Below are 24353 nucleotides of genomic sequence, written 5' to 3'. Positions count from 1 at the left end.
GTTCTCCTTCTGTTCAGAAAAACAGGACTTTCCACATAGGTATCATTGCTTTAAAGGAGCATGACTTCCTCACCAGTTTATTCATCCAGAGAAGCCAATAAAAAATCCCTCCTGGGTCCCAAATCTTGGCTAAGCATTCAGGTTTAAAAAATGCTAATATTATTTTGCTTGACATGGACTTATCTTTTTCTTCAGGTACATAAAAATCTGTCATAGACATTGTATTTGAAAACAGCTAAACTAACATTAGAAGTTTGTGTAAAATCAATATCTTGAAGCTGACAAAGGAATTTAATGGCTACATATTTGGTTTTAGAGCAAATTTATTTAAACTTTCTTACTTTTTAAAAAATTTACTTACACATCTACCATATGTGAGCCAATACATTATTCAGGGACTTCCCTTAATATGTAAAGGATTCAAGGTCTATACAGTCTTGTAGAAAAAAATAGTCTAGAGCTATAGTAGGTAGAAGTGGTTTGGAAACTGTATGGAATATTAAGTTAGAAAAACAACAGCAAACCTTAGAGAAAACATATTTTAGAGAAAACATATTTTATGCTAAAAGTACATTACCAGTAACATTCCTGAGTATTAATTTTCTGTCAAGTTTGGCTGTTCTTGCAAATTACAGTGTGATGTATTAAGAAAAACTAAACCTTGTGCTTGTCATGCTTAATATACTGGGCTGCAATCTGTAATAGTAGGTCCTTGTGAAGGAGCTGGGCTTTTCTTCCAGTGGGAGCACCAGCTCCTGCAAGAGGGGTGAGAGGGACCCAAGGAAAGCCATCTTCTCCTGGCTACAGTGGAATAAAACCCCTGCTGTAAAAAAACCCAAACGTGTATTGGATTGCTTAATTTTTAGGAAATTACATGTTTGCTCTCTGTGATCTCAGCTGCTTCAGCTGTCTGATTCTAGGAGGAAGGATGGGAAGAAACTGTCTATATCTATGACATTTTTCTATCTTTTTCAACTTCATCTCTCACGAAAACATCCATTTTATTGTGTTTCTTTTAGTTTTTAAGCATGAGAAGATAATTTATTTCTAAGGATGCTTCCTAGAGATCCACCTCTTTAGAAAATTACTCTCAAAGAAATTTTCTCTGATAGTAAAATCTTACCTTGTTTAAAATTTTAATAATACAAACTTTAGAATATACTCATGGTTTCTTTTGTCTAAATTTCATTTACAAAGGACCCAAATTCAAATTTCCTTTAATGACTCTTAGTACTTATTTCCAAGTGGTTTTCAATGTGTGTATAATGGTTAAGTAAGAGGTAAGATAATCTCACTACATACAGCTAATAAATACTTTTAGACTGAAGGAAATGAGCACTGTGTCTGCACAATGAAATATAATTTTTAGACAGGAGGGACTGATGTCTCCAGTTGAAACAAAAGTGCTAGAGAAATTCAGGCCAGAAAGAATGGATCTATTCTAAAACCCTCTGAAATCAGTGAGAGGCTTTGCTTTAACTCCTCTAGGCTTTGGCTCCAGCCCCAAGTAATTATTCAGGTTGGACTTTGGCCACAGATACCACCACCATCTGCTTACAGAAAGTACCATGAAGTCTTTAATTAATGCAAATCATGAAGGCCTCAGTTCTATGTCTTATCTAAAAAATGGCACCTTTGAGAGAGTGCACAGTTGATGTGCACCTTGCTAAGGACCTCACTCCCTGCCATGTCACAGGGAAGTGTGTAATCTACAGCACTGCCAGCACTACCTTTTCCAAATATGGCCAAGTTTGAAAGCCATTGATTTCCTAACTGAATTTCATATGCAAATATATGAATTAGGTTTTATTTTTATTGATAACGTTGAATAAAAATAATAAATATGCAACCAATACATGGAAGGGGAGAAGTAAGGGAATTTTTTTCTTAAAATAAAATTTTAAAATAATAATGTAAAACACATAAAAGGGAAAGAATAATATTACTTTTGCGTAAAATGCCTACTTAGAGAGCAGTATAGTCTTACAGTCAGGATTGGATTTCTCACTATTTTTCTATTTTCACCTTTTCATGGAATGACTGAGGTAAAATGTTTGACCTTTTTTTTCCCTCAATTTCCCCATCTGTGAAATGATATTAATACCAATTGCTCTGGCAGGAATTTGCCATCCTAAAATACTGCTTTGAGGTGTTCAAAGGGAAGATAGTATTTCCAACTACGGCATTATTCTCACCATCTGTGACCCAGATAGTCCCACATGCCATTGCCCTGATGCACATCAGTGTCATTAAACACCAGATTTGCAGCACAGGACACTTCATTGAGAGTGAATAAGACATAGTCCCTTTCGTATCTATAGCTCACACTTTCAAGCCAAAAATGAAAAAGAAGTATCTGTCACCAGAGGATGAGTGTGTCTGGAAGACTTAAATATTGTATCCTTATTGTAGGGATTAATGAAGTGCTGGCCTGAGCCCTCCACATCGCTTAAGGACATGTTTAACTTTAAGAATCTGAGTAGATGGATGGATTTCCATGGGAATACTGATGTGCTTAAAATATGTGTTGTTGAAATGAAATCATACCCTTCACTATTGTGTGGGGTCATACTACTTTTGTTTGTGAAAGTGAAGAACACAGTCAGATGTTACTCCTTCTACAGGAAATTTCCTGGTTGTTCAAGACTAGGATTCTCAACATTTTGCACTCCTGGTTTCTCAGCCCAGACTCATATATATATATGGTCTGTCTGTAATATACAGGATCAAGATCTGCACTGGTGTTATAACACTAACTGTTTCCCTGTGCTGAGTCAAAATGTATTCTAAAAATCTTGCTATCTGACTTCAGTAGCACTATTTTTCTTTCATTGTATTTATCAACCTTTATGAATGTAGATATGAAAATAATTAAATTATTATCTTCTAAAAAATAAATTTAAGCAAGCAGCTGCCTTGCCCCAAGCTCCTATGCTGCTCAAAAGTCATTACTTCATGAACAGCACAAGCTCTCTCCTTCCAGCATTGCTGTCTTAGGTGAGCATCTGTGTCAGATCACAACACTGAACACGCTTTCCACCTTCATGTACCATCTCTGGGGCATTCTTTGTCAACCTCCCAGGTACAGCTGTGGTCAGAGGCAACACCTGCAGTGGGACAGACCTTTGCACCCAGAAGGAACATGCTGTGTTACCTCTCAGTAGACAGGATGCTCTGTTTAGCTATTTGCATCATGATTTCTGGTGCCTACTCTGCCATCTGTCCGAAAGCTTTGTGCTAGTTCTTTACTAGAAGTTGCCAAGTGCCTGAACTATGTAAGAAACACAGTACAATCATTACTGTGTATTTTTTAAAGGAATGCAGTGTGCAAAAGTGGACTTCCTAGATACAGAAATGCTTAAGACTGTGGTTGTAACTTATCGTGTTTTTTGTTTTGCAGTTTTACTAAAGAATGCAAAAAAGGAAGAAGAAAAGCCGTTCAGAGACTGTGCAGATGTATACCAATCTGGTTTTAACAAAAGTGGGGTCTACACTATTTATATTAACAATGTGTCAGATCCTAAAAAGGTAAAGACTGGGTTTATTTTCTTGTTTGTTAATATGATGTTGCTCTGAACTTAAAGGAGCACTTCAAGCCTTTACTGAAGTTATCATTCCACAAAATATTGTACTGGTACAAAAACTTGTGTTATACTCAGTCTTTAAAAAGCACAGTAGACTGAGAAAATGATTAACTGTATTATTCCAGACATTCTTCTTTCCCACTGACAGAGAATCCTTCCTAAGTTCCAACATACACTCAATAGTTGACTCATTTCCTCCCACTTGGCAAGCTCAGTTGAATCAGACTACGGCTGCAAATAAATCTGCAATAAAATTTAGAAGTGATTTTGTAAGGTGTGATAATGAGGAAGCTGATCTAGGGGATTATCTGGTAGCACGGGGAAAGAAATAGCAGAATAAGTAGTTTTTAAAGATAAGGATTTACAAAAATCCTGCTTCTCTTATAGGGGACAGGGAAAAGTGGTTTTGGCTGTAAAGAACACAGCATGCTGAGTACTAGCACTGCTTGAAATGATGAAGCATGTATAATCCCATCCTTCTCAAAAAAGAGACTTGGGAGGGAGTGTTTTTTTATGCAAATGAAACATTAGTCTATAAAGGAGACTATTTTTTGCTAGACTTTTGTTGCTAAGATACCTGAGTCTGTTGAGGCTAGGAACATGAGAGGATAACCTAAGCCAAACTTCTCCGTGGAGGAATGCTGGCTGTCCCTCTGAAAGGGCACCACTGGGAGAAGCCACCAAGACTAAGGGCTGATTACCTGGCAGAGGGAAATACGGTGGTGGCCATAAAGTGGGCCAGACAGGAGGGAGGGAACCACTTCTGTCTGGTGAGTTTATTCTCACTGCAGTAAAACGGTGACCCTCAGACTGCAAAAATTATTACCAATATTATCATTTATAGCAATATTATGATCATATGATATGTAGAACTTATTGCTAAACTGAGTTTGGTATTATAAGAAGGCTTTGGAATCATGTCAATATCAAGAGGTTATAGTTTAGCATGGAATTAGAGTTCATTAAATCATGAGTAGAATTGGGTTGGGAGAGCTTTATAGGACAAGATCAATATAATTCTGGTGAATGTGAATGAAAAAATAATTGACATGACATAAAATACAGAAATCCCTTTAAGCATTATTGAGCAAGGCAAGAATAATAAAAGCAGTCCTGTAGAAATTGCTCCACTCACCTCAAAAAAGACATGTAACATCTATGTCCAAATTGCATGTACCAGTTGGAGCAGCTTTTCTTAGCCTTACTGAAGTTCATAAACCATGCCCAGAAGCTGGACTGCAACTAAAGACAATGGTTACCTAAAAGCACTGTGACATTGATAATTCTGGTATATTTACCTCAAACACAATTCACTGGCAGTATAAGGACAGTGACACAATGGAAGCCACCCTGTTTCCACTATATCCCTGTTTACAGACACTGCTATCAATCAATAGAGATATCACAACTCAACTGATATTGTTGCATTATGTTTTCCTGGAGGGTTCCTTTTTTAGCAAGAAAATGCAAGAGTGTTGTTTCTGTGTGTTGAGGGCACTTCTGATACCACCTGTTTCTGTCTTGCCCTAGCAATAACACTGTAAGAGCTGATCTCAGGCATGTTCATGTTAGTCAAGTGAGGAGTGTAATTGCTTTAACAGGTGTTTTTTCAGATATTAAGGTCATTTAGACAAGCTGCAAGGTAGCACTATGCAGATAGCTGAACTAACTCCAGCTGAGATAACTTCAAAATCACATCAGTGCAGCACTGTGCCAGCACTAATTAGCCCAGAGGTAGCACACAGTCAGATTGCTTTAATATCCTGATAGGTACACCATGGAGACATACTTGCTTGTTTAAAGCCAGCTTAGTTATCTGGATTACTACAATGCAATGCACAGCTCTGACAGCTCTTAAGAGGCCTAATATATTGTTACCTTCTGTAGCACTCACAGCCACAGGCAACGATCTCATTCACAGCAATTTTATACACCAGGTTACAATATACCTTCATTTCATTTTCTAAGGGATATTTACTAGAATCCTGATATTCAATGGAAAATACCTTTGTCATATATACAAATGTTACTCTCTGTTCTAGTGTTTTGTTGGTTTCATATTAATATATTCATTAAAAACTATCCTTCATGCTTACAGCTCCATACCATTTATGCACCATTTTTATATGCTCACATATGCTTTAGACTACAATTTTTGTTTCATGTTCCTAGCTTCAACAGTTAATTAATATAATTCATTAGTCATCAAGCCCTGCATCAAAAATTAGTGATTAATATCTGTTTAAAAAGACCTTAATATTTTTGATATGGAAAGAGAAAAAGATAAACTATTAAGCTAATTAATTGGCTTACTCTGATCTGTGTATGTGCAGGGCCTGATAATTTGGACAAATGATTGTTCCAAGTGAAAGCAAAGGCAAGAAGAATCCTCTCAGTCCTCAGCAAAGCTGGGTTAACTACAGGGGAAGCAAGGCTTCTGATGAGGAAGAGAGGAGTGGAAGTGAGGTTGTCCCCATTTTGGAGCTGAATGAGCCAAGTCACCTTTGGGAGCCAACGTAGGCCAGGTGTGATTGGTCTGACTGCAAACAGGACCTCTGAATCTCCCCTTGGACCAATGTATTGACTGGCTCACTGTCTCCTCTAATGCCCTCACAAGCATGACTTTTGCCAACCTCTGGGTGAACTACACTGAAAATGTAATGTTATCAGTGGCTGCTGGGGTCTGTGGATCTGTGTTTTTATGATTCTGCAAAAGCAATTGCTGTGTTCTTCACTCCTTCCCCTCTGGTTTCTTCTTATGGATTTCCCACTAAATTGGTGCTGATGCTCTCTCTGAGCATATCTGGCTGAATTTTAACCCATTTATGTATGTTTACATTTATAAATGTATGCTATCCCTCTGTGCTGTGGAAACTGTCATCCAAAATGTTTGTCATCAGACTTTCTGCATAGCACACACATACCCTGAATTTCAAAGGTCTGGTCTCAAGCTTGTTTCTCCATGCCAACAATGTAGACTTGAACTTAAAATGCAATTGTAGTAATTTCGCATCTTCTATTTACTTTAAAACTGAGCTTTTCTCTGAATGCTAATTATGAAATTTTTAATCATTTAGTCCATAAAATTAAAATAAATAGAAATAATCCCATATTTGCCTTTTAGGAGCTTGAGAATTTCTACCCATGCATTTAAGGAAGCGCAAGAGTCCAATATTTTGGATGGCCTTTTATTCTAAGTTAGCTTATTTTATTAATTATAAACTCAGAATCTAGAGATGCATACAAATTCAGTCATTTTCATCCTTTACTTTTCTAGTAGAGGGTTAACTATCAGAACACCTTAAATAGTGTTTAATGGCTTTATCTTTTCTGGGACAGACAAGGCTAGAGCTATGCACAGTAACATCCACAATCACCTTGGAACTCCTGTTAATATGGGCAGGTGTTTGTGTCTACCACCGGGGAAAGTGCCAGACCACACAATGATGGCTAGTAAAAAATGTGCTGCTGGCAAATCTTTATTTGGCTGTGCAGTTTTCTCTTTCAATTTGATATATTCAGAAAACTTCAGTCTTTTCATAGGTATGTCATTATACTGTAGTATGAAAATCCCAAAATTTGCTTGTGTCTTTGAAATGAGTAGTCTTAATACAGTCGAGGATTCAATGCTTTAAAAATTCGCAGTGGATTCATGGGAGCTTGAAATGACTTATAAGGAAAGTAAATCCATCTTTCAGAAATTTTCACTGTAAATCAGACTAAAGACATTAAATCCTGTAGATAAATGTTTTGACTCACAGTGGCTTCCCTGAAGAAGGAATAAGGCCAAAATGTTTGTCTAGAAAATTGTGGATTTTCTTGTGGTTACCCTGAATCAAGTTCATGTTTGCCCTGGTGTTCTATTTCCTTCCTGTACTTTCACAGGGACTTCACTTGGCATGCCTGGTGCAAATTAAAACAAAAACACTTGCATATTGTTACTATGACAGTTCTTATGAGTACGAGAAATTTAGAATGGCTTTTCCTAAGGGAAGAATATGGTCCTCTAATCAGCTGCAGGACAAATTTTTTTTTAACTGTGTTGCATAGTAACCTCCAATTTGTCAAAGCTTTAAATTACCAACCCGCGCTTAACGGATTGACCCTTGCTGATGTGAGTGTTAAAAGCTAGACTTTTTCAACACTCTTACATACTGACATCTTACTTAAAAAGCAGAATACAGCTATTTAAAAGCCAGAAAAATGAAATGTAGGATAGTTGCAGTGTCGATATGGCGTGGATGAATACATAGGAATGAAATCAGGAAAAGTTGCTTGAATGAGTAACACTGAGAAACTTAGATCTTCAAATCAAGTGTCCTACAAAAACAGAAACAAAAATTATTGCCACTTGTCACATACCAAGAAGAGCAAATGCACAAGCAGTATTTCAATTTTTTTCATAATTTATCTTCTATATTTTTGAAAGGATGATGTAACAAGAGTGAAGTGAATGAAAGTTAATATCCATTTTTGTTATCATTTGGATTATTTAAGATTGGTAACAGATTTCAGTCTACACAATATTCTAACATCAAGGGTCAGCAAAATTGTGAAATTGTTTCATTATTCTTTATACATAGAATCTTCAGTATCTAACTTATAATTTTATTAGTGCAATGGTAACAGGGCATGATCTTACATATTTAGTATAGATCTTAACTTCTGAACTTGTGTCACAGACCTCTGTTCTTGAGCCTGTTTCTAGCTCTGTTCGCTGTCAGTACAAGGCAGTTTGCTCTGAGGTCACCTGTTCCCATTTTGGGACACTGCCTGTAACTCGGTAGGTAACATCACAATTCAAAGCAAAACAGAATAACCTCATTACAATGGCTGTTCGTGTACTGCTTTTATCTCTGGCAAAGTATAGCAGTAGTAACAGGAGAGGAAACCTCATCTGTGCTACATTTCAGACTCCTAGGATGAGTGTTTTCTGTAAGAATTCTCAAGATTCTCTCTGAGACCAAATGGCACTCTGCTAAAAGCTGTAGAAAGCATTATTATCACTTAAAGAATTACTCTTCTTTGTTATGAGGAAGGGAGTGGCTTCAGAGGCACTGCAGCAAAAAGAGAAAAAAGAGCATGGAGAAAGTGTGAAGGGAAAGCTGAAGAAGCAGAGGGGGAGGATGGGGAGATGTTCTACTGAAAGGAGATATTACGGGGAGAATTACACTAAACGTAACGAGAGAACTGGTTGTAATCAAATGACGGAGGTGTCATTGAGGGAATCGGGCATGAGCGCATAGGAAAACACACTTCCTTACCACTGTGATTCACAAATAGCTTTCCCCCCTAAGATGCCAGGATTCCAATGAAAACTTGTTTTATTGTTGGTTTGGGTTTTTCAATTCTTCTGTTTTATTTACTGCATAGGTCTTTTGCAATATGGAAATTGCTGGAGGAGGATGGACAGTTATACAGCACCGAGAAGATGGAAGTCTGGATTTTCAGAAAAGTTGGAAAGAATACAAAATGGTAAGGTGAAAAATGTGCAATATCTGTACAATTCATACAAGTTTCAGATTTCAAATACTACTTCCTATTGTCCTAGATAGATAGTTCTGCCTATAATGATGTGCTGTGGTCCTGCAGACTTTTATGAACTACCTTTTCTCAGTTCTGCTACTTTTCAAAATCATAATATCCTTTTTACTCAGTTAGTTGAGTCTTATTTGCCATGATTTAGGGTTTCTTTCAGATCAGTTACTGAGATTAAAATGAGATGAGGCCAGAATGCTGCTCTCTGTCTCGCTGAAGTTTTGACTTGATGTGATGTTTGGGGGTAATAGGCATGTGATGATGTTCCTAAGGCATGAACGTTTTCAGCTGAGGGGAACTCATTCAGAAGTTGGAGCACCTCAGACAGGAACAAAAATTTTTACTGGGGCTTATCCCAAGTCATACAGCACCTCTGCCAATCAAGTTAATGTACTGGAAATGTTGATACTTCAAATAGGATTACAAGAAAATAAATAACTTACCAAATTAAAGATGACATGACTTCAAGCAGGCTATTTTCCCTTTGCCAACTCAAAAAAAATTTACTCCAATCTAAATAACTTCTAATTTGTTTCATTCCCTGCCTGATCAAAATTCCTGATGGAGCTCCTTTCTCTGAGTCCCTGAAGACTGGCTTGGATTTCAATGACATTCCTATTGAAGTTTTCAGCACTGTATTATCAGCCTGGCAGAAAAAAAGCCCTTTTCTAGTTTTCAAAAAGCACTAAATGAAAAGAGAATTTTAAATGTTTAAAAATAAAGACAAGTTCTGTTTAGTAAAAATTTCTATGGGAAAAAGTTCTCTTGCAGAACTTACAGTTTCAGAAATAACATAATATCATATTATTGAAACAAAATCTAATTTTGGATTCTATTGATGCTTTATTTTCAATATTTTCATATTGCTTGAAAATATAAATAATGATTTGAGTCAGACTCCTGCTCCTATGGATAACTAAAGGATGTAATCTATTTTGTAATATATATTAACTAAAGTTATAATAAAATGACAAACATATTTTTTAATAGAATCACAAAATTGGAAATTTCTTTTAGAATTCATATTGTTTTAGTTTAGCAGAAAACTTGAAAACTGTTGTACTTGATTTTGGTCCAGAATCAAATAAAATATAAGGCATCAAATTATTTGAAACAAAATTTGAAGATTCTACCAGTTTTATTTGTGAGGAAATTAGAATTCGTATGTGCACATCTACATATGGACTTTTTAAATGTATGCATATCACATTAATTATTTTCTCAGTTTTTATCTCCTGTGCTTTTCTTAGGCAGTTTAATAAATACAGCCCTTTGAAAAGTTTTCCCATGTGGCCTTTTTTCCTACATATCCTTTAATTTAGTCATTTTCCTCCACTTTTCCTTTACTACAGTGTGAACCTGTTCAGGATTAGATTCTGTTGGCTTAGTCTAGTTCAAGCAGTCTGAATTAATTTTCCTTCTCTTTAGGAATGATGTAGTATTTAAGAGATCATTTACTTCTACCAAATGAAAAGGATCCCTTTTGGACTTTTATTGATTGTTCATCCTGTATGTCATGAAACAAGATGGGATTCAGGCTTGCTCTGCTTCTATGAACTGTTTCGCCAAAGTAACAATCTCAGGCCCCCTTCTATGGTTTACTTATAACACCAAATGTTGAATGGTCGAGGCTGGGGGACTCTCTGTGTATTACTGGGATATCTGAAAGCCTCTGAGCTTCAAGGCAATAACACCACTAACTTAATTCTTTGATTGTTCAGAGAGGGTGTGTGGTGTCTGTCGGACCACATCCCCTCTCCTTCCTGTCACATCTGCCTAGAGTTTCTTCCAGTGGAAGCTGGGGAGTGTGGTGGCAGAACATGATGGCACTTAGGCTTACTTGGAGCAGTTGAACTTAATGTGTTTTCTCAGCCTGTAGTTCAGATAGAGCTTTCCAGTTTTGTTAAGATATTCTTCTTGTGCTTGTATCTCACTGCGGTCCTAAAGCTAACAGAAATGGTATCATGGTATAATAACAGCAACAAGAAGTCTCTGGGGCTTCTTTTATTTTCAGTGCATTTAGTTCTTATTGGAAAGAAATCTGGAAAACTGTTGAAAATTTTAAGCTATAAGCAAGTACTGATTGCCAGCTTCTGAGCTGGACAGGAACTCAGGCCACCAACCTGCACTACTGCTAAAGCCCTCACAAGTTATTGGCTGTTACAGCGTTAGGAGGCCACTGCACATATGCTCTGACTCTAGACAGATCCTTACAGCAGCTTACTTGGGGAGGGTGCACATGGAGCGGTCTCTGCAAAGCTGACAGCACTGCTGGCTTGCAGGAGTCACCTGACAGCAGTGAGGCACTCATTGTCTTTGATGCAGTTTCATGCTGGTGCCTTCAGCTTACATGGAAGCACTTCAATTTCTGTTGACACCAATACAGGAAACAGGTTAAGTGAGAGATAGGGTAGCCATGAATCTTTTGAGTAGGACATATACAACTCCATTCATTCTTAAATTGCCACACAGTCAGTGATAGTGCAATAGTGGTACTAATTTTTCCTACTGGTTTTTTTTTGCTCCATTTCTGCTGGCATTCAGTCTCCACTCTGGAAAATAAAGTAATGCTTTCTTTGTTATCTAAAATAACAGCTAATAACCTTTTCTGCAGATTTACTGTTATGCAAGATTGGTTATGTATCTTCTTGCTTAGGGGCATATTTTCTTACCAGTATCCTTCAGTTTTCTTGTTAGTCTTATCGTGTGCAGTATAATTTGTACCTTTGCTTCGAAGAACTCATTTCTGACCAAGAAATTTCTTGGGCCGTTTGAGTTTTGTACATTCAATAGTAATTGGAATAAATTCACAGAAAAGCTTGTAAGTTCATCCTTCCATCCTTTATCAGTGTCTACTACATCTGTTTTTTCACATTTTGCAATGGATTTTCTGTTATAGTGTTTGTTGCTTACCAGAAAAAAGTGAAGTGGAATAACAAATAATTTCTTTAACAGCAGGTGAGATCACCGTGAAGAAAATTTCAAGCATTTTTCATATTTCCTTGCCTGAATAAATGTTAATGTAAAACACTATTAAGAGGTTTGATCTCTAGAGGGGAATATTGCTTAAGAAACTATTGCTTGCTATCTGCAAACCCAAGACCCTTTTGAAGGGGGTTTTCCACAAGCTTACTGTCACAGTTTCTGGAATTTATTAGGGAGTTATTAGCAATAATCAAATCTGAGTTAATGGTTAGCTCATGTGCTAACTTGGCTGTTGAGATTTCTTGATCATTTTCCAGTTTTCAGTTCTTGGATGAATGCACCTTTCCCAGTGACTGTCTCCATTTTTGCCAAATTAGGTGATGGAGTATTGAATTCCCTATTCTCTAGCCTTTTAGCATGTCTAGTTTAATAATTCCCATGAAATTCTCAGAATTTATTCCACACTTGATAGCCCAGCATTCACTATGAGTTTCCTAGGGGGCCTTCTTTGGGGTCAAGTCTGTAGGGAGTTTCCTCAGACATTTAAAATTATTTTCTTCTTTCTCTCATTGGAGAAAAACTCTCAGTAGGTATTTGAAATTGTGTGCTTTGGCCAGCTCACAGCAATCTTTTTCCTAGCCAGTTTTTTTCCTGCATGTCAGTATTTAATTGTGCTCTATGCCTTAATTGCTATTTTCCACTCTCTGATGAAAAAAACCTATCACTTCTTTTAATCACTCATATTGTCATGAGCTAGATTAGGATCGCTTGTATGTAGTACACTCAAAGATGAATTTCTAAGCTTTATGGCAACCACTTCTTACCTTCCTGACCAGCAGTTGTTTTTTCTTTTGGTTTCTTGGAAGCAAGAATGTCATTCAGTGTTATATTCCACATTCCTTTAATTTCATGTTCCTGATTAGCATCTAAGAGTCCAACAACAGTTCAGTGCTTAAAAAAAGTCTGGTGCCAATTGTTTCAGAAGTCATCAGTAGCATTTGTGTGTGCCTGAAGAGCACATCTACAAAACCTCGTCCATTTCTGTTGTGGTTTCTTCTTTTTCTTTTCTCCTTAAAGGTGTTGGGTCTAATTGATGGCTATCTCCATAGTGCCAATATGGTATGACACCAGAGCAGGATAATTTATGTTCTTCTATGGCTTAAATTCTTCACACACTGAGAGACAGACCATGAAGTTCTGGTAGTCACCAGAACTTTCTGAGGAAGTATTTTTGGATGCAATTCTAGTGGGAATTTACATTTTATTGTCTGGAATAACCTGACTTTCCTCTGAGCCTCAGTAAATTTTAACTGTTATAACAAGTATGGTGATCTGTGTCTTCTGCTTACTTAAAAGACAGTCAAACACATCTTTGGACTGTAAGTCTCTGATTTCCTTCTAGGCACGATGGTTTTTACACTTTTTTAATGTATTTCCTACAGTTCACCTCTGTGAGTAAGCTCTACTTTGGACACAGGTCCCACCTACTTCCTGGAAGACCTTATTGTTTGTGACAATCGGGTGGCTGGTCACCTCATGTTTTCATCTCGCTAGTCTTTGCAAGTCCCACATGCCTGAATTATTCATAATAAAAGCTACCATTCCAAGAAAGACTTTATTTCTCAGTGCCTTTGTTCAGTTTATTCTGAAAACTTCCAGATGTTAGTTACACTTAATTTTTATTTGTAAACTGTTCAGCTCCTGTTTTAGAATGTGGCTTCCTAATTCCTTTTATGGTCTCCATCTGTTGTAAGCCTTATTTTAATTTCTCTTGTGAAAGTTTTAGTTCCAGTTTTAAGTTCTGTTATCATTCTCCCTGACCACCTTTCTTGTCTTTAAACTCTGACATTTCCTTTTTTCCATATTGCTTCAGTAGCAATGCTAACTTGCACATTTCTCTCATTCAAAATAGGTCTTCACTACCATTTATATTGTGTTTGTCTTGAGCAAACAGACAAAAACTCAAGCTGTTGTACTGTTTCCTCTTGGAGCATTAACTGATGATGGACAATTCTCTGTCATAGTTTTATCCATTTACAAATAGTGTCCAGGTTCCATTTTATCCCCAAATACTTGCAGAATCAAACAACTACAGACAGAGCTCCAAGGCCTTTCAATCATTAGAACATTATGTTCCTCACCTTCTTTTTCAAGTGAGAAAATGACTGCATAAAAATGCATTCAGCACATTTTGGAATCGTTTGTGTAAGCTTATTGATTCTGCTTCCACTATCTTAGTGCAAAATAACCTCAGATGTGGGTGGGTTTTTAAACAAAAATTACACAAACCATATGGCTTGGCTGAGGAGAATGTTCTTGACAGGAAAAAAAATTGTTCATAATTTGAAAGTCCATACTGTGGGAACAATGTCTTTCATAATTCTTAGTTTTTTTAAAGCTAGGTATTCTGAATGAATTTTCATTCCTTTTCCAGGATTATAACTATTTAATGTATGTTATGCATTGTTATGGTCATGAAATCTTCACAGTTCTTGTGTTGATAGAGAAACCTGTATTCTTTAAGAGGACTCAAATATCAAACAGCTCTGACGGTGATAACACTGATCCTTCTGTGACTATTCCACATTAAATGAATTTGTCAAAGCCTCCTTTTTTTTTTTTTTGGTCTCCATTCATGCCAAACTTTTCCCTAAAGTATAAAGAAAAAAAATTGTTGGGAGCTAAAAAATGTATTCCACTGCAAGTATATGATGGAGCTCCCAGGGTTCACAGGATGTCAAGGACTGAAATGGCCATTGAAACCAGCTTCGCCTAACTTCTCTTAGGGAGATTTAAGAAGATGCTGCTGTTGTTCCCAGGAATTAAAACACTCATCAGCTTTCCAGTTAATTATTTGTTTTATTATTTGTTTTGTATTATTAGGAATCTTTTATTGCCATGTGTAGAAGGTAGACACACATACTAGACAAAGATTCCTTGCTACCAACAGGCCTGTAATTTTATGACAGTAGATTTCTTCCATTGATTTTGGAATGAGCAATATTCAAGTCATCTATATTTAGGTCACAAACAGTAACAAAAAGAAATAAAAGCTAAGCAAAAAATATTACACTCAGTTGTACATATGGTCAGATAGGTACACTTTAAGTATGATTGTTGATTGATCTCACATGGGCATTAATTTTCACTTTCACTGTTATTACCCCCAAATTGTTCGGCTATGAAGGATCCTTTCAAGAGCAGCATATGCAGATGCTTCTGGTAGATAGCTAATTAAATTTCATAATAAGAACCCATGTCTTCCTTCCAATGAGAGCTTCAGTGTTTCACTGCTTTGCAGAGTGGGGCTGAGGACCTTCCTCCTATTTGACTCCTTCCTTCTTTCTCAACTACTAGGTCGTACCTGTATTAGTACATTGAACGGGGTCACAGCCTGCATGTGTGAACAGCCTTGTGACAAAAGATCCTCATCACTAAATTTTAGAGGTGTTTTGGTCTGACTCAAATAACATGCACAGATAATGCCCAAGCAGTGACAGGTAATGGGCCATTCTCAAATGACAGCTGGCATAGGGCTATTTTGGTGTTAGATCCGAGGCAGTTTCACTGCTAGTACAGGAAACTTTATGGTTTGCTTTTTTATGCTTAGCAGCACAGTAAGGGCTGTTCAGAGCACTATTCACAGTTTCTTTTCCCCCTGTGTCTTAGTGAAACATTTGTGAGGGAAAGAATTACTGGTTCAAAGAATTTGGGCAGGTATTTTGAAGATAACCTTGGAAAGTTTTCTGGAAGGAGGAGAGCCTTCATAAACCTATCTGTACAACGTCTATCCATCTAGCTACTAGCTGGAGATGAATCCCATAATTCCTTCAGCAGAGATGGCTTTGTGTTTTTTCCCTGTCAGTAGCATGAAGCAGTTTATAAAGTGCCTTGTAATACCAACATGGTCTTGTCTGCAAAATGAAGGATTTGAGAACAGGAGGGACCTGTGAGAAAAGCAAAAACTAGGGAATGCATGACCTTAGAAAAGACAGAAGTTATGGTGCTTCTCTAGTGTAAAAAAACCCAAATGGGTTGAGAGTAGTGGTGATCTTGAATTAATATGCTGAATGAATGACTTATAAGAGTGAGTTATGATTACAGGGGGATAAAAAAGGCACACTCAAGACATGAAAAATTTTGTAACATATAGCGACAAATTCATCACTTAGAGTATACTTCAAAGTCATAAGTTTCTTACATCTGAAAAAAAGAATTTTCTTCAAGGGACTGGGATAGATAACATGGAAGTAATTTGTTTCTTTCACACATTTACCAAGTAATTTGGATATAAGGAAATGATTTTTGGTGACTGGAATGTGTATTAAGATATTATGTGAGTAACGCCTTTCACAGAGACCCACCCTTCTGTGATAAAGAATGGCATGTCATGCTGGTTTAATAAAGTCTGTTCTGACTGCAGCAGTTGCTCAGATAGTTGTTGCTTTCATCAGTGCTATAAAAAAAGACAGTATTTTCTCTGCTTCTCCTGAGATCTAAATCCAGTATGTCCAGTAGAGATAGACATGATATTGAAGTGGTGAGAAACCATATTTCATTTTATGTAAACATGCTCATTAAATTCTTCTGGTCCTGACCAAGGCTTAATCTAAGTGTAAGTTTCAACAGAATTATGTAAGGGAGCAAGAATGAAACAATATTTGTCTCAGAGAGGTTTGGATCACTATATTGGGCACCAGAGATGTTACTACAAAAGGAAGCATCTTCTTTATTTTGGAGAATGTTTTTGGATGTAAAATAAACCACAATTTTGTGTTGGAGCACAGTTGTGTTTTAATGCTCAGCACAGTCTTTCCTAAGCAAACATGACAGGATAACATCAGTTTCAAGAGCTGTGTTGACACATGGATATATACTTGTGCCTGATTTGCCACCAGTGATTCAATTTAACAGCATTAATTTATACTGATAAGACTCATGCAGTATTCCAAAGACTGTTACTTAATCAATTTTATACAATCATATCAAGATTTAGCTTAATTATGCTAACAGCCTCTACTACAGCACCATGAGAAAGATTAAAGACATTGAAGAACTGTTCTAACCTGTACTAGTTTGAAAACAAACCAGTGGGAGGCACTAAGTCAGAATAACAATTTAATGGAAATTAAAGAAAAGGGGAAAAAAAAAGGTAAAAGAAAACACTGTCAAACTGACAGAGTCAAGGTACAACCTGACACCCTGTTAGGCAGGGTGGTGGTAGCAGTCTGGTAGAATGGTGGCTGCAGTCCTCTGAAGCAGTGATCCTGTAGTAAAACAGTCTGCTCTTCCTCAGGAAGTCCAATGGTGGCTGTGTAGCTCCTGTCCTCTGGAAATCCAGTGGGAAGCCCGTGTCTCTGGTGTTCAGCCTCAGATTATATCCACGATGGGATGCTTGGTTCCTCCCTCTGGGCGGAGCATCTCACAATGGGGTAACGAGTCATGAGGCCAAGTGTTGATTAGGCTCATTAACAGGAGATAGTCCGGAGGGAGTTATCTCTGAGTCAGGCGGCAGGACAATGATGGGCAATTAACAGAAAGATAGTCTGGGGGGAGGAGGCAAGGAAACACTGCCCCACCTGGTTTCAACGGCTCCTGAGGATGGTAATAGAATACACTGCAACCCAGGACATAACCACAAGATGAAAATGCTATATTAGAAGAGCCAGGTGAGATTCTGTGAGGTTGCTTTCAAAATTTGTGACTTGAAAATATAGTAGAATTGTAGTGGAGGTCTTCCCAAACAACAGTTGTGTGCTCTCATCATGGAACAGCATTTCTCTTCAGGGAGGAGCATCTCCTGTGTCATCTGCTCCATTTGGAACTTACTGGAGCAGCTCTTCCCTTTGGGGCTCACGTCAAATTAGAAGTATAACTTTCTGACTCTGATGTCAGTCAACTTCTATTCTTGTTCAACTGTTTAGACTACCAGCTGAGCCCAAGCAAGAGATTCAAAAACAATCCATAAATTTGATGCTTGCTCTATTTAGGCAGATTATGGGGCTGAAACTCAAGTCCATTTTCAAACTCACAAACTTTTGGTCTTTGCTGTAGCAGCTATGCTCCTAGTCATGCTCATCTTTCCTACTTGGGATTAATCAGTGTATTTGGAGAAGAGAATGAAGTCATACATCCCAAAAGTTTTTCCTTTTGCCTGCAATGAGCAAAAATACCTTTTTTTAGATTTTTTTTCTTGCATTTTGCATATTTAGCCCTAAAACTTACCATTTATTTCTTTGCAAATAATGAATCAGAAAATTATCTGAAGCTCAAAATTCATTTTTCTTAGAGTACAAAAAAAGTATCTTTTCTTTAATACATACCCATGTCCCTGGGATGCTCTTACTAGGAGCCACACTAAGTATCTGTACATTCCTAGGATCCTGTTGTCCTAGAGTGAGAAAGGTGGTTTGGGATAGAGTCTCTCAATGTAATTTGTCTTAATAAGAAATACTCTCCTATTTTCAGTTACATAGTAAGGAAATTAGATTGAAATCCAGGCCTGAGGAAGATGTACTGGTTGTTTTATTTATAGGAAATGTATGTAGGTAACTGAGCTGTTTTGGGCCCCTTGCCCAGCCAGAGGTAGCCTTTGTGTAAGGTTTGTGCTTCATTCTGTCTCTGTGATTCTTATTCATTGGTAATTTTGCTGCTACTGCTACTGTGTGTGTTTGAGAAGGAAAAAGTAATTTCTGTATGTCTACTAATATATTTAGTCTAGAAGAAAGAGCAACAGACTGAATTGCTGCAGATTATGGACAAGATTTTCAGACAGGTTATACAACCATTTAGCTCTTTATTTAAACTGACAACAGCTTTGTTTTCTTTTTAATCTTTTGAGAAGGTATCTCTGGCTTCAACCTAAACACATTTTTAAAACTTGCCAACAAATATTTGTTAGTATTTCCTAGGAAAAAAATCTGAATATTTGGAATTGCTTTCCAATATACTTTTAAGTTAACATTAACTAACACATAAGTTGTCTGAGGAAATTGAAGTAATTTCTATAAACCAAATCTTTATTTCAAATAACAGAATGAATAATACAATGTGATGGGAATGAAAATAAACAAGTATACAAAAAAATATACAAAAATTATTTAGAAATTATCTTCTTAAACAATATCCATTCCACATTCTCAGATAAGGCAAAAGGAGCTGAATATTCTTTATGGATTCTGAGAAGTCATTGCTGCTGTAAAACACTGAATTATTATCTGCTTTATTCACTGAATTGTCTGACAGAAGATGAACCCATAGGATATATTGGCTGTGTCTGGTTTCAATTTGTTTTGTCTATAAAAAGTCAAAGCTTCCTGTGAGCATTATCAGACAAAATAAATAAAGTAAGAGAGATAATTGTTTAATGAACTTGGAGCAACATGATTCAGGCAGAATATCCTCACAGATTTTGCCAAAGCTAATAAAATTCTTTTGCACCCTACTATTATTTTTGAGTAAGTATCAACTTTGTAAATTCTTAAGGGCCTTTTTAAAACCAGTATTGAATTCTGTTTCTTTGTACTCATGACTGCTTTAGTAGTTTGGACTCCGTTAATATCCATGCAATTGAAAATGAGCTGATGTAGAACTCACATGTCATCTAGAGTAAATATTATACTACCATGTACTTTTGTCTTTGATTCCTAGCTCTAAGTACTTTAATCCATACAAAAGAAAAACAAAATCTTTTTTTTTCACATAGCAGTTGAGCATTATGTGAGAATTTACGGAATTTACTATATAGTTATGTAGTACCAGAAAACACCTTTGCTTCATCCTACTATAAAAATGGGTTTACAACTGTCAGTTAGGTTCTGTATTGTGTTATTCTTTCTCTCTGAAAACAAACTATATCATTGAAAAGAACAATCTGCGCTAATGAAGTATAAAACATTACTATATTATTCCTTAATGACAAAACCTGGATGAAAGAATTTACTCATTGTTTGTAATTTTTATGTCTTGTTTCAAATTAGCCTTTGCCAAAATATGATCTTAATACAATTTTCAGCAGCAAAAATATAAATGTTTTCTGTTTGTGAAGAATAAAATGAAACATTATAATAATCTATGCTGGGTCAGTGCAAATACTTGTGTACACTTTTTGTGACTCATAGTGGAGAGAAAAAAAGCATATTATGAAAATGCAAGCATGTTTCCCTGCTATATTCTCCCAGCTTCCATAGAGTGCTAGTGAAGAAAATGAAGGAGAACTCTGAGAACTTTTGGAAATTTCTGACCTTCTCCTATTACATTAAGCCCTATTTTGGGAACTTAAAGCCTCTGATTTGCCAGCCCTCCCAATACTATGCAAATTTCTAGGGAAAAACAAAGTTGAGTATTTTTGGAACAAAATGTAGAGTTTAAAGAATTAATCTCTCTATTTGGAAACATATAATGAACAAAATATAGAAAGATAATGACAAAATAGTGTTTCTTCGTCATTTAAAATGCAATTTTGGAACAGTGCTTAAGACCCACTGGGTTTCAGAGAGTCTTAAAATGCAGTTAACTGCAAACACATTCATGAAATACAGATGTTCCTTTTCCTAGTGGATTGATGGCTTGAGGATGACTTGGATCACCCCATGTAATTCCTTGAGTTTAGGCACAAAACTTTGACACAAATAATTCTGGAAGCATTTGCTATAACTATTCAAATGCAAAACCCAAAGTGTTTGTTGACAGTGTATACATATATTGGGAAAAAAACATATTTAATGACAGCTGTGGGCCTGCAGTAGGTGACTCCTAATGTTAACTTCTAACACTGCCCTAAGGCATTCTCAAAATCAAACTTCTTGTCCTAAATCTTAGGCACTGTCCATAAATGACAAGCATGGTCTTAGGCAAGGCTTTAGGCATCTTATCACTTGGGGCCCTACAGATTTGAGCAGCAGTATAAACATAAATGCCCTGATAACTAAAATGCTATTTCATAACTGAATTTTAATTACTGAACAATTATTGAATTCTCTCATGAGCATCAAAATTAATGAGGTCTGCTTTTCCGTGGACTTTTGTCCTGTGTTCCACATAGAAGTCCCATTCTTATTACTAATAAGACAATTCTTATTACTAATAATCTTCTGAAACCCTATTATTTTCCAGGATTCTCTGTGGTAAAAGCTTGAGTTCCCCTTTTATGTCCCTCAATCTCTCCCAGATGTCTAAGAACCTCTGAGGCAATACTTGCTCAGCATCTGCACTTGGCTGGCTGCTCTGTATCTGCTTGTAGCAATTGGAATAGGCAACTGCTGAGCTTCTCCTTCAGCATTTCTCCCAGCAGCAACTCATCACAGATACCAGTACTCTGAAACCTTGCTGAACACCAAGTTTGTGTGACTTTTAACCAAACCTCAAAAGTGTTCAAAAAGTATTGCACAGATATAAAGGAGAGGTGGGCATAACAATTACACAAGTTTGTTTTCCTAAGTTTTTTAACTGCGAAAAGAAAAAATATATCTTGTATTTGAAGAAAAAATTCTGAAATGTACTTTGAAAGCCAAGGATTCTGAAGGTGAATCATAAGAAGCAGGAACAACCATTTTCTTTGCCAGCCTCAGGTTTGGGAATGGAAACACAAAACTAAACCAGGTTTTTTCATGGTTTTTTAGCTAATATTATGTCATTTTCTTCTGCACACAAAAGCTTACATATCTCATCAAAGTAGTAGTGTTCTTGTAGTAGAGACAGTCTAAGTAAGATATAAACAAGGAGAGCTGTGTTGTTTTTAAGTCAGCCAAAGTATCTGGGGAAAACAGTATGCACGTAAGTCTTTCTTCAGCTCTGAAATACAGGCAGTAAACTGCAGACTAAATACAGGCTGGAAATGGTCGAGTTTGGCATAATAAAATCATACTTGAAGAAATTGCTGCCAACTCTGTGCTTAACAAAAATGTACTGCTCCTCTCTGGTTTAGATCTATGAAAGCTTTGAGTGCCTGTTTGTTTGTTTATATCTTTCCAGCCATATTAGGTGTTTAATAAAGTACACTGCTTCTCCTTTGGAACATTCCTTGCTTCAGAGAGATGTTTTATATCCCACTTACTTCCTTGGTTTTCTTTTCATAAAAGCAAGTAGTTTGTTCAAACAGAAGTTACTTCTGTCAAGGAAAAAATTCTTATTCTAATTTCTTATTCTATTTCTAATCTGAGTTTCAGTATTGTAACCCCTGATAGGATGATTCCATTTTTCATAACTAATGTGGTGGGTTTCCTCATAATTTTTAATATTTCTTTTTATATTTCTTTTGTTCCCTGTTGCTGCAGCTTCATTTCCTCTGGTCAAGAGAGCAAGCCACTTAGTGATAGATTTTCATCTTAGTGTAATAACATATGTGGAAAGGGAGAAGGAGGTGAAAATTTGAAGAATAAAAATTATTACCTCAGTATAATTATATATGTTGTCTGGAGTTTCTATAGAACACATAAGGGATCATATAATGTTCAAACACTACATGTATTTCATCCTGAATAGGCTGTAATCTAAATGAGATAAGACGTATATAATTCAACAGACCAACAGTTCAAAGGGGAGTCCCCTCAGCTTTCCTGCACTGGGAAAAAGGGAGAAAGACTTTCCTGTGAACCTTATTTTAAAGAAAGACAGATGATGATGATGACGATGATGATGATAATAACAATAAATCTTCTGTGAATAAGAAACCATGTAAACTCCAAACAAACCTAATTTGACTGATACCTGAACAACTATGCTCCACTTCTACTTTCTGGATTTTAGGGAGACAAACTTCTATCGGTAGTCTATGCAGGGCATATTTTGCCTTACTCTGAAATGAGTGACAATGACCAGGGGTGAAAGATGACAGAGACAAATCTCTAACTGCTCTTGCATGACACTGCCAAAACTACTAGAACAGGAGACACCAGGTGGGACAGTCAAGGGTAGAAAGACAAGGCAAGAAGATGGAAAGAATCAAAGGCACAGACAGAAAACAGTGATAATTACAGAGGTGTGTGCCAGCTGTAGACATGGTTCATACAGGTGAGGAACAAGTATTTTTGTATTTTAGGAGCAATGTATGAAGCCAAATATAAATGTGAATGTCATCAAAGCAGTAAGCGAGAAATAACGGAAAGCATCATAATGGGAAAACTTGAGGAGCAGGGGCTCACACTGGAAAATAGATGTGTTCAAAGCAGGGTATCACCAGCATTACCTACAACCAGTATTTACAGAGACTTGTATAGGAAACAGTCCACTGAAGAAAGAGGATATAATGAAATAACATGCAGGAAAGGAAAAGCCAATAGTATCCTCCCATATTTCAGTCTGAGACTTCTTTGAGACTTGCCAGAGACTACTGAATTTCAGTTCTTGCAGGTGAAGCACTTTGTCCATGGGTATCTCCTGACGGTCTCTGAGCCAAAAGACAGATATGCTTATTTAAAATATGAATTAGTGTACTCAGTTCAGCATAGCCAAACGTGGCATTTCTTCTCAGCCTCCACTATCAGTGAGTCACCAAATATATGCTCAGGTAGGGTAGTGTAAACAAAAATGAGTTCTGAGTAAAGTACTTTCTATTGTAATTCCCTGTAGGAACTAAAAAAAAAAATTGCCTCCATTTTTATTTTTTGGACCAGTCAAGCTTTTAAGCATCTAAATTTTTAAAATTAATTTGCTTTAGAAGTTTGCAGCTGATGTACCTATACATTGCCTGAGTGAGTACCTGTGCAACCACATAGCCTCTGGGGAGTCAGGATTTCTTCCTCGAGACCCAACTAATCAGGGCTGGAGCCACAGCAATACAGTAAAGAAAAAAAGTGAGAGAGAGCTCTACTTTCAATGTTTTCATCTCATGTTAGGAGTGACTGAAACATTATATAGAGAAGATCGATGTCTTGCCAATGTGTCTCACAGACACATTTCTCATTACCTAACCTTTAGGCCCAAGGAAGTCCCTTGGTTTTAACCCCTTTAAAAAATATGTGCTTTCTGGAAATAATCCAATCTTTCATTTAATTTGACTAGGAAATTTTCACAGGACGTTCTAAAACACCCCCAGTACACCACTGTAAGCAAATCAGGAGATTTCCGGTTCTCTTTTTTTCCTATCTTAAGAAATATGAATAAGTATAGTCATGTTGGAGTAGTTCTTCACAACTAAATATTATGGTTTAAAATAATTTTTACTGTACATGGACAGAAGAGTTCTCAGGTATGAACTAATAGTTTAAAAATAACAATTATTCTAATATATAATAAATAAGTTAATGGCATTAAATAAAACCTTAAATTTAATGTAGTAAAATATTCACTACAATTTAAACAACTTTA

The 24353-nt window shown here is 36.6% G+C and overlaps 1 protein-coding gene across 1 annotated transcript in view; it reads left to right on the top strand.

Annotated features, from left to right (window-relative positions):
• The window catches only part of ANGPT1 (angiopoietin 1), a 158395-nt gene that overhangs the window by 94033 nt on the left and 40009 nt on the right, over positions 1 to 24353 (top strand). Inside the window, exons 5-6 of the mRNA XM_042036371.1 lie at positions 3401 to 3528; positions 8958 to 9059. Of these exons, the coding sequence (XP_041892305.1) occupies positions 3401 to 3528; positions 8958 to 9059 (230 nt within the window). The remainder of the gene's footprint in view (positions 1 to 3400; positions 3529 to 8957; positions 9060 to 24353) is intronic.

The sequence above is a fragment of the Corvus kubaryi genome, unplaced genomic scaffold (assembly GCF_017639235.1).
Source record: "Corvus kubaryi isolate FWS band 111438036 unplaced genomic scaffold, C.kubaryi_AGA036_p1.0 37385, whole genome shotgun sequence".
Taxonomy (NCBI): Eukaryota; Metazoa; Chordata; class Aves; order Passeriformes; family Corvidae; genus Corvus; species Corvus kubaryi.
Note: the sequence above shows the minus strand (reverse complement) of the source record. Positions and strands in the feature narration are given on the sequence as shown.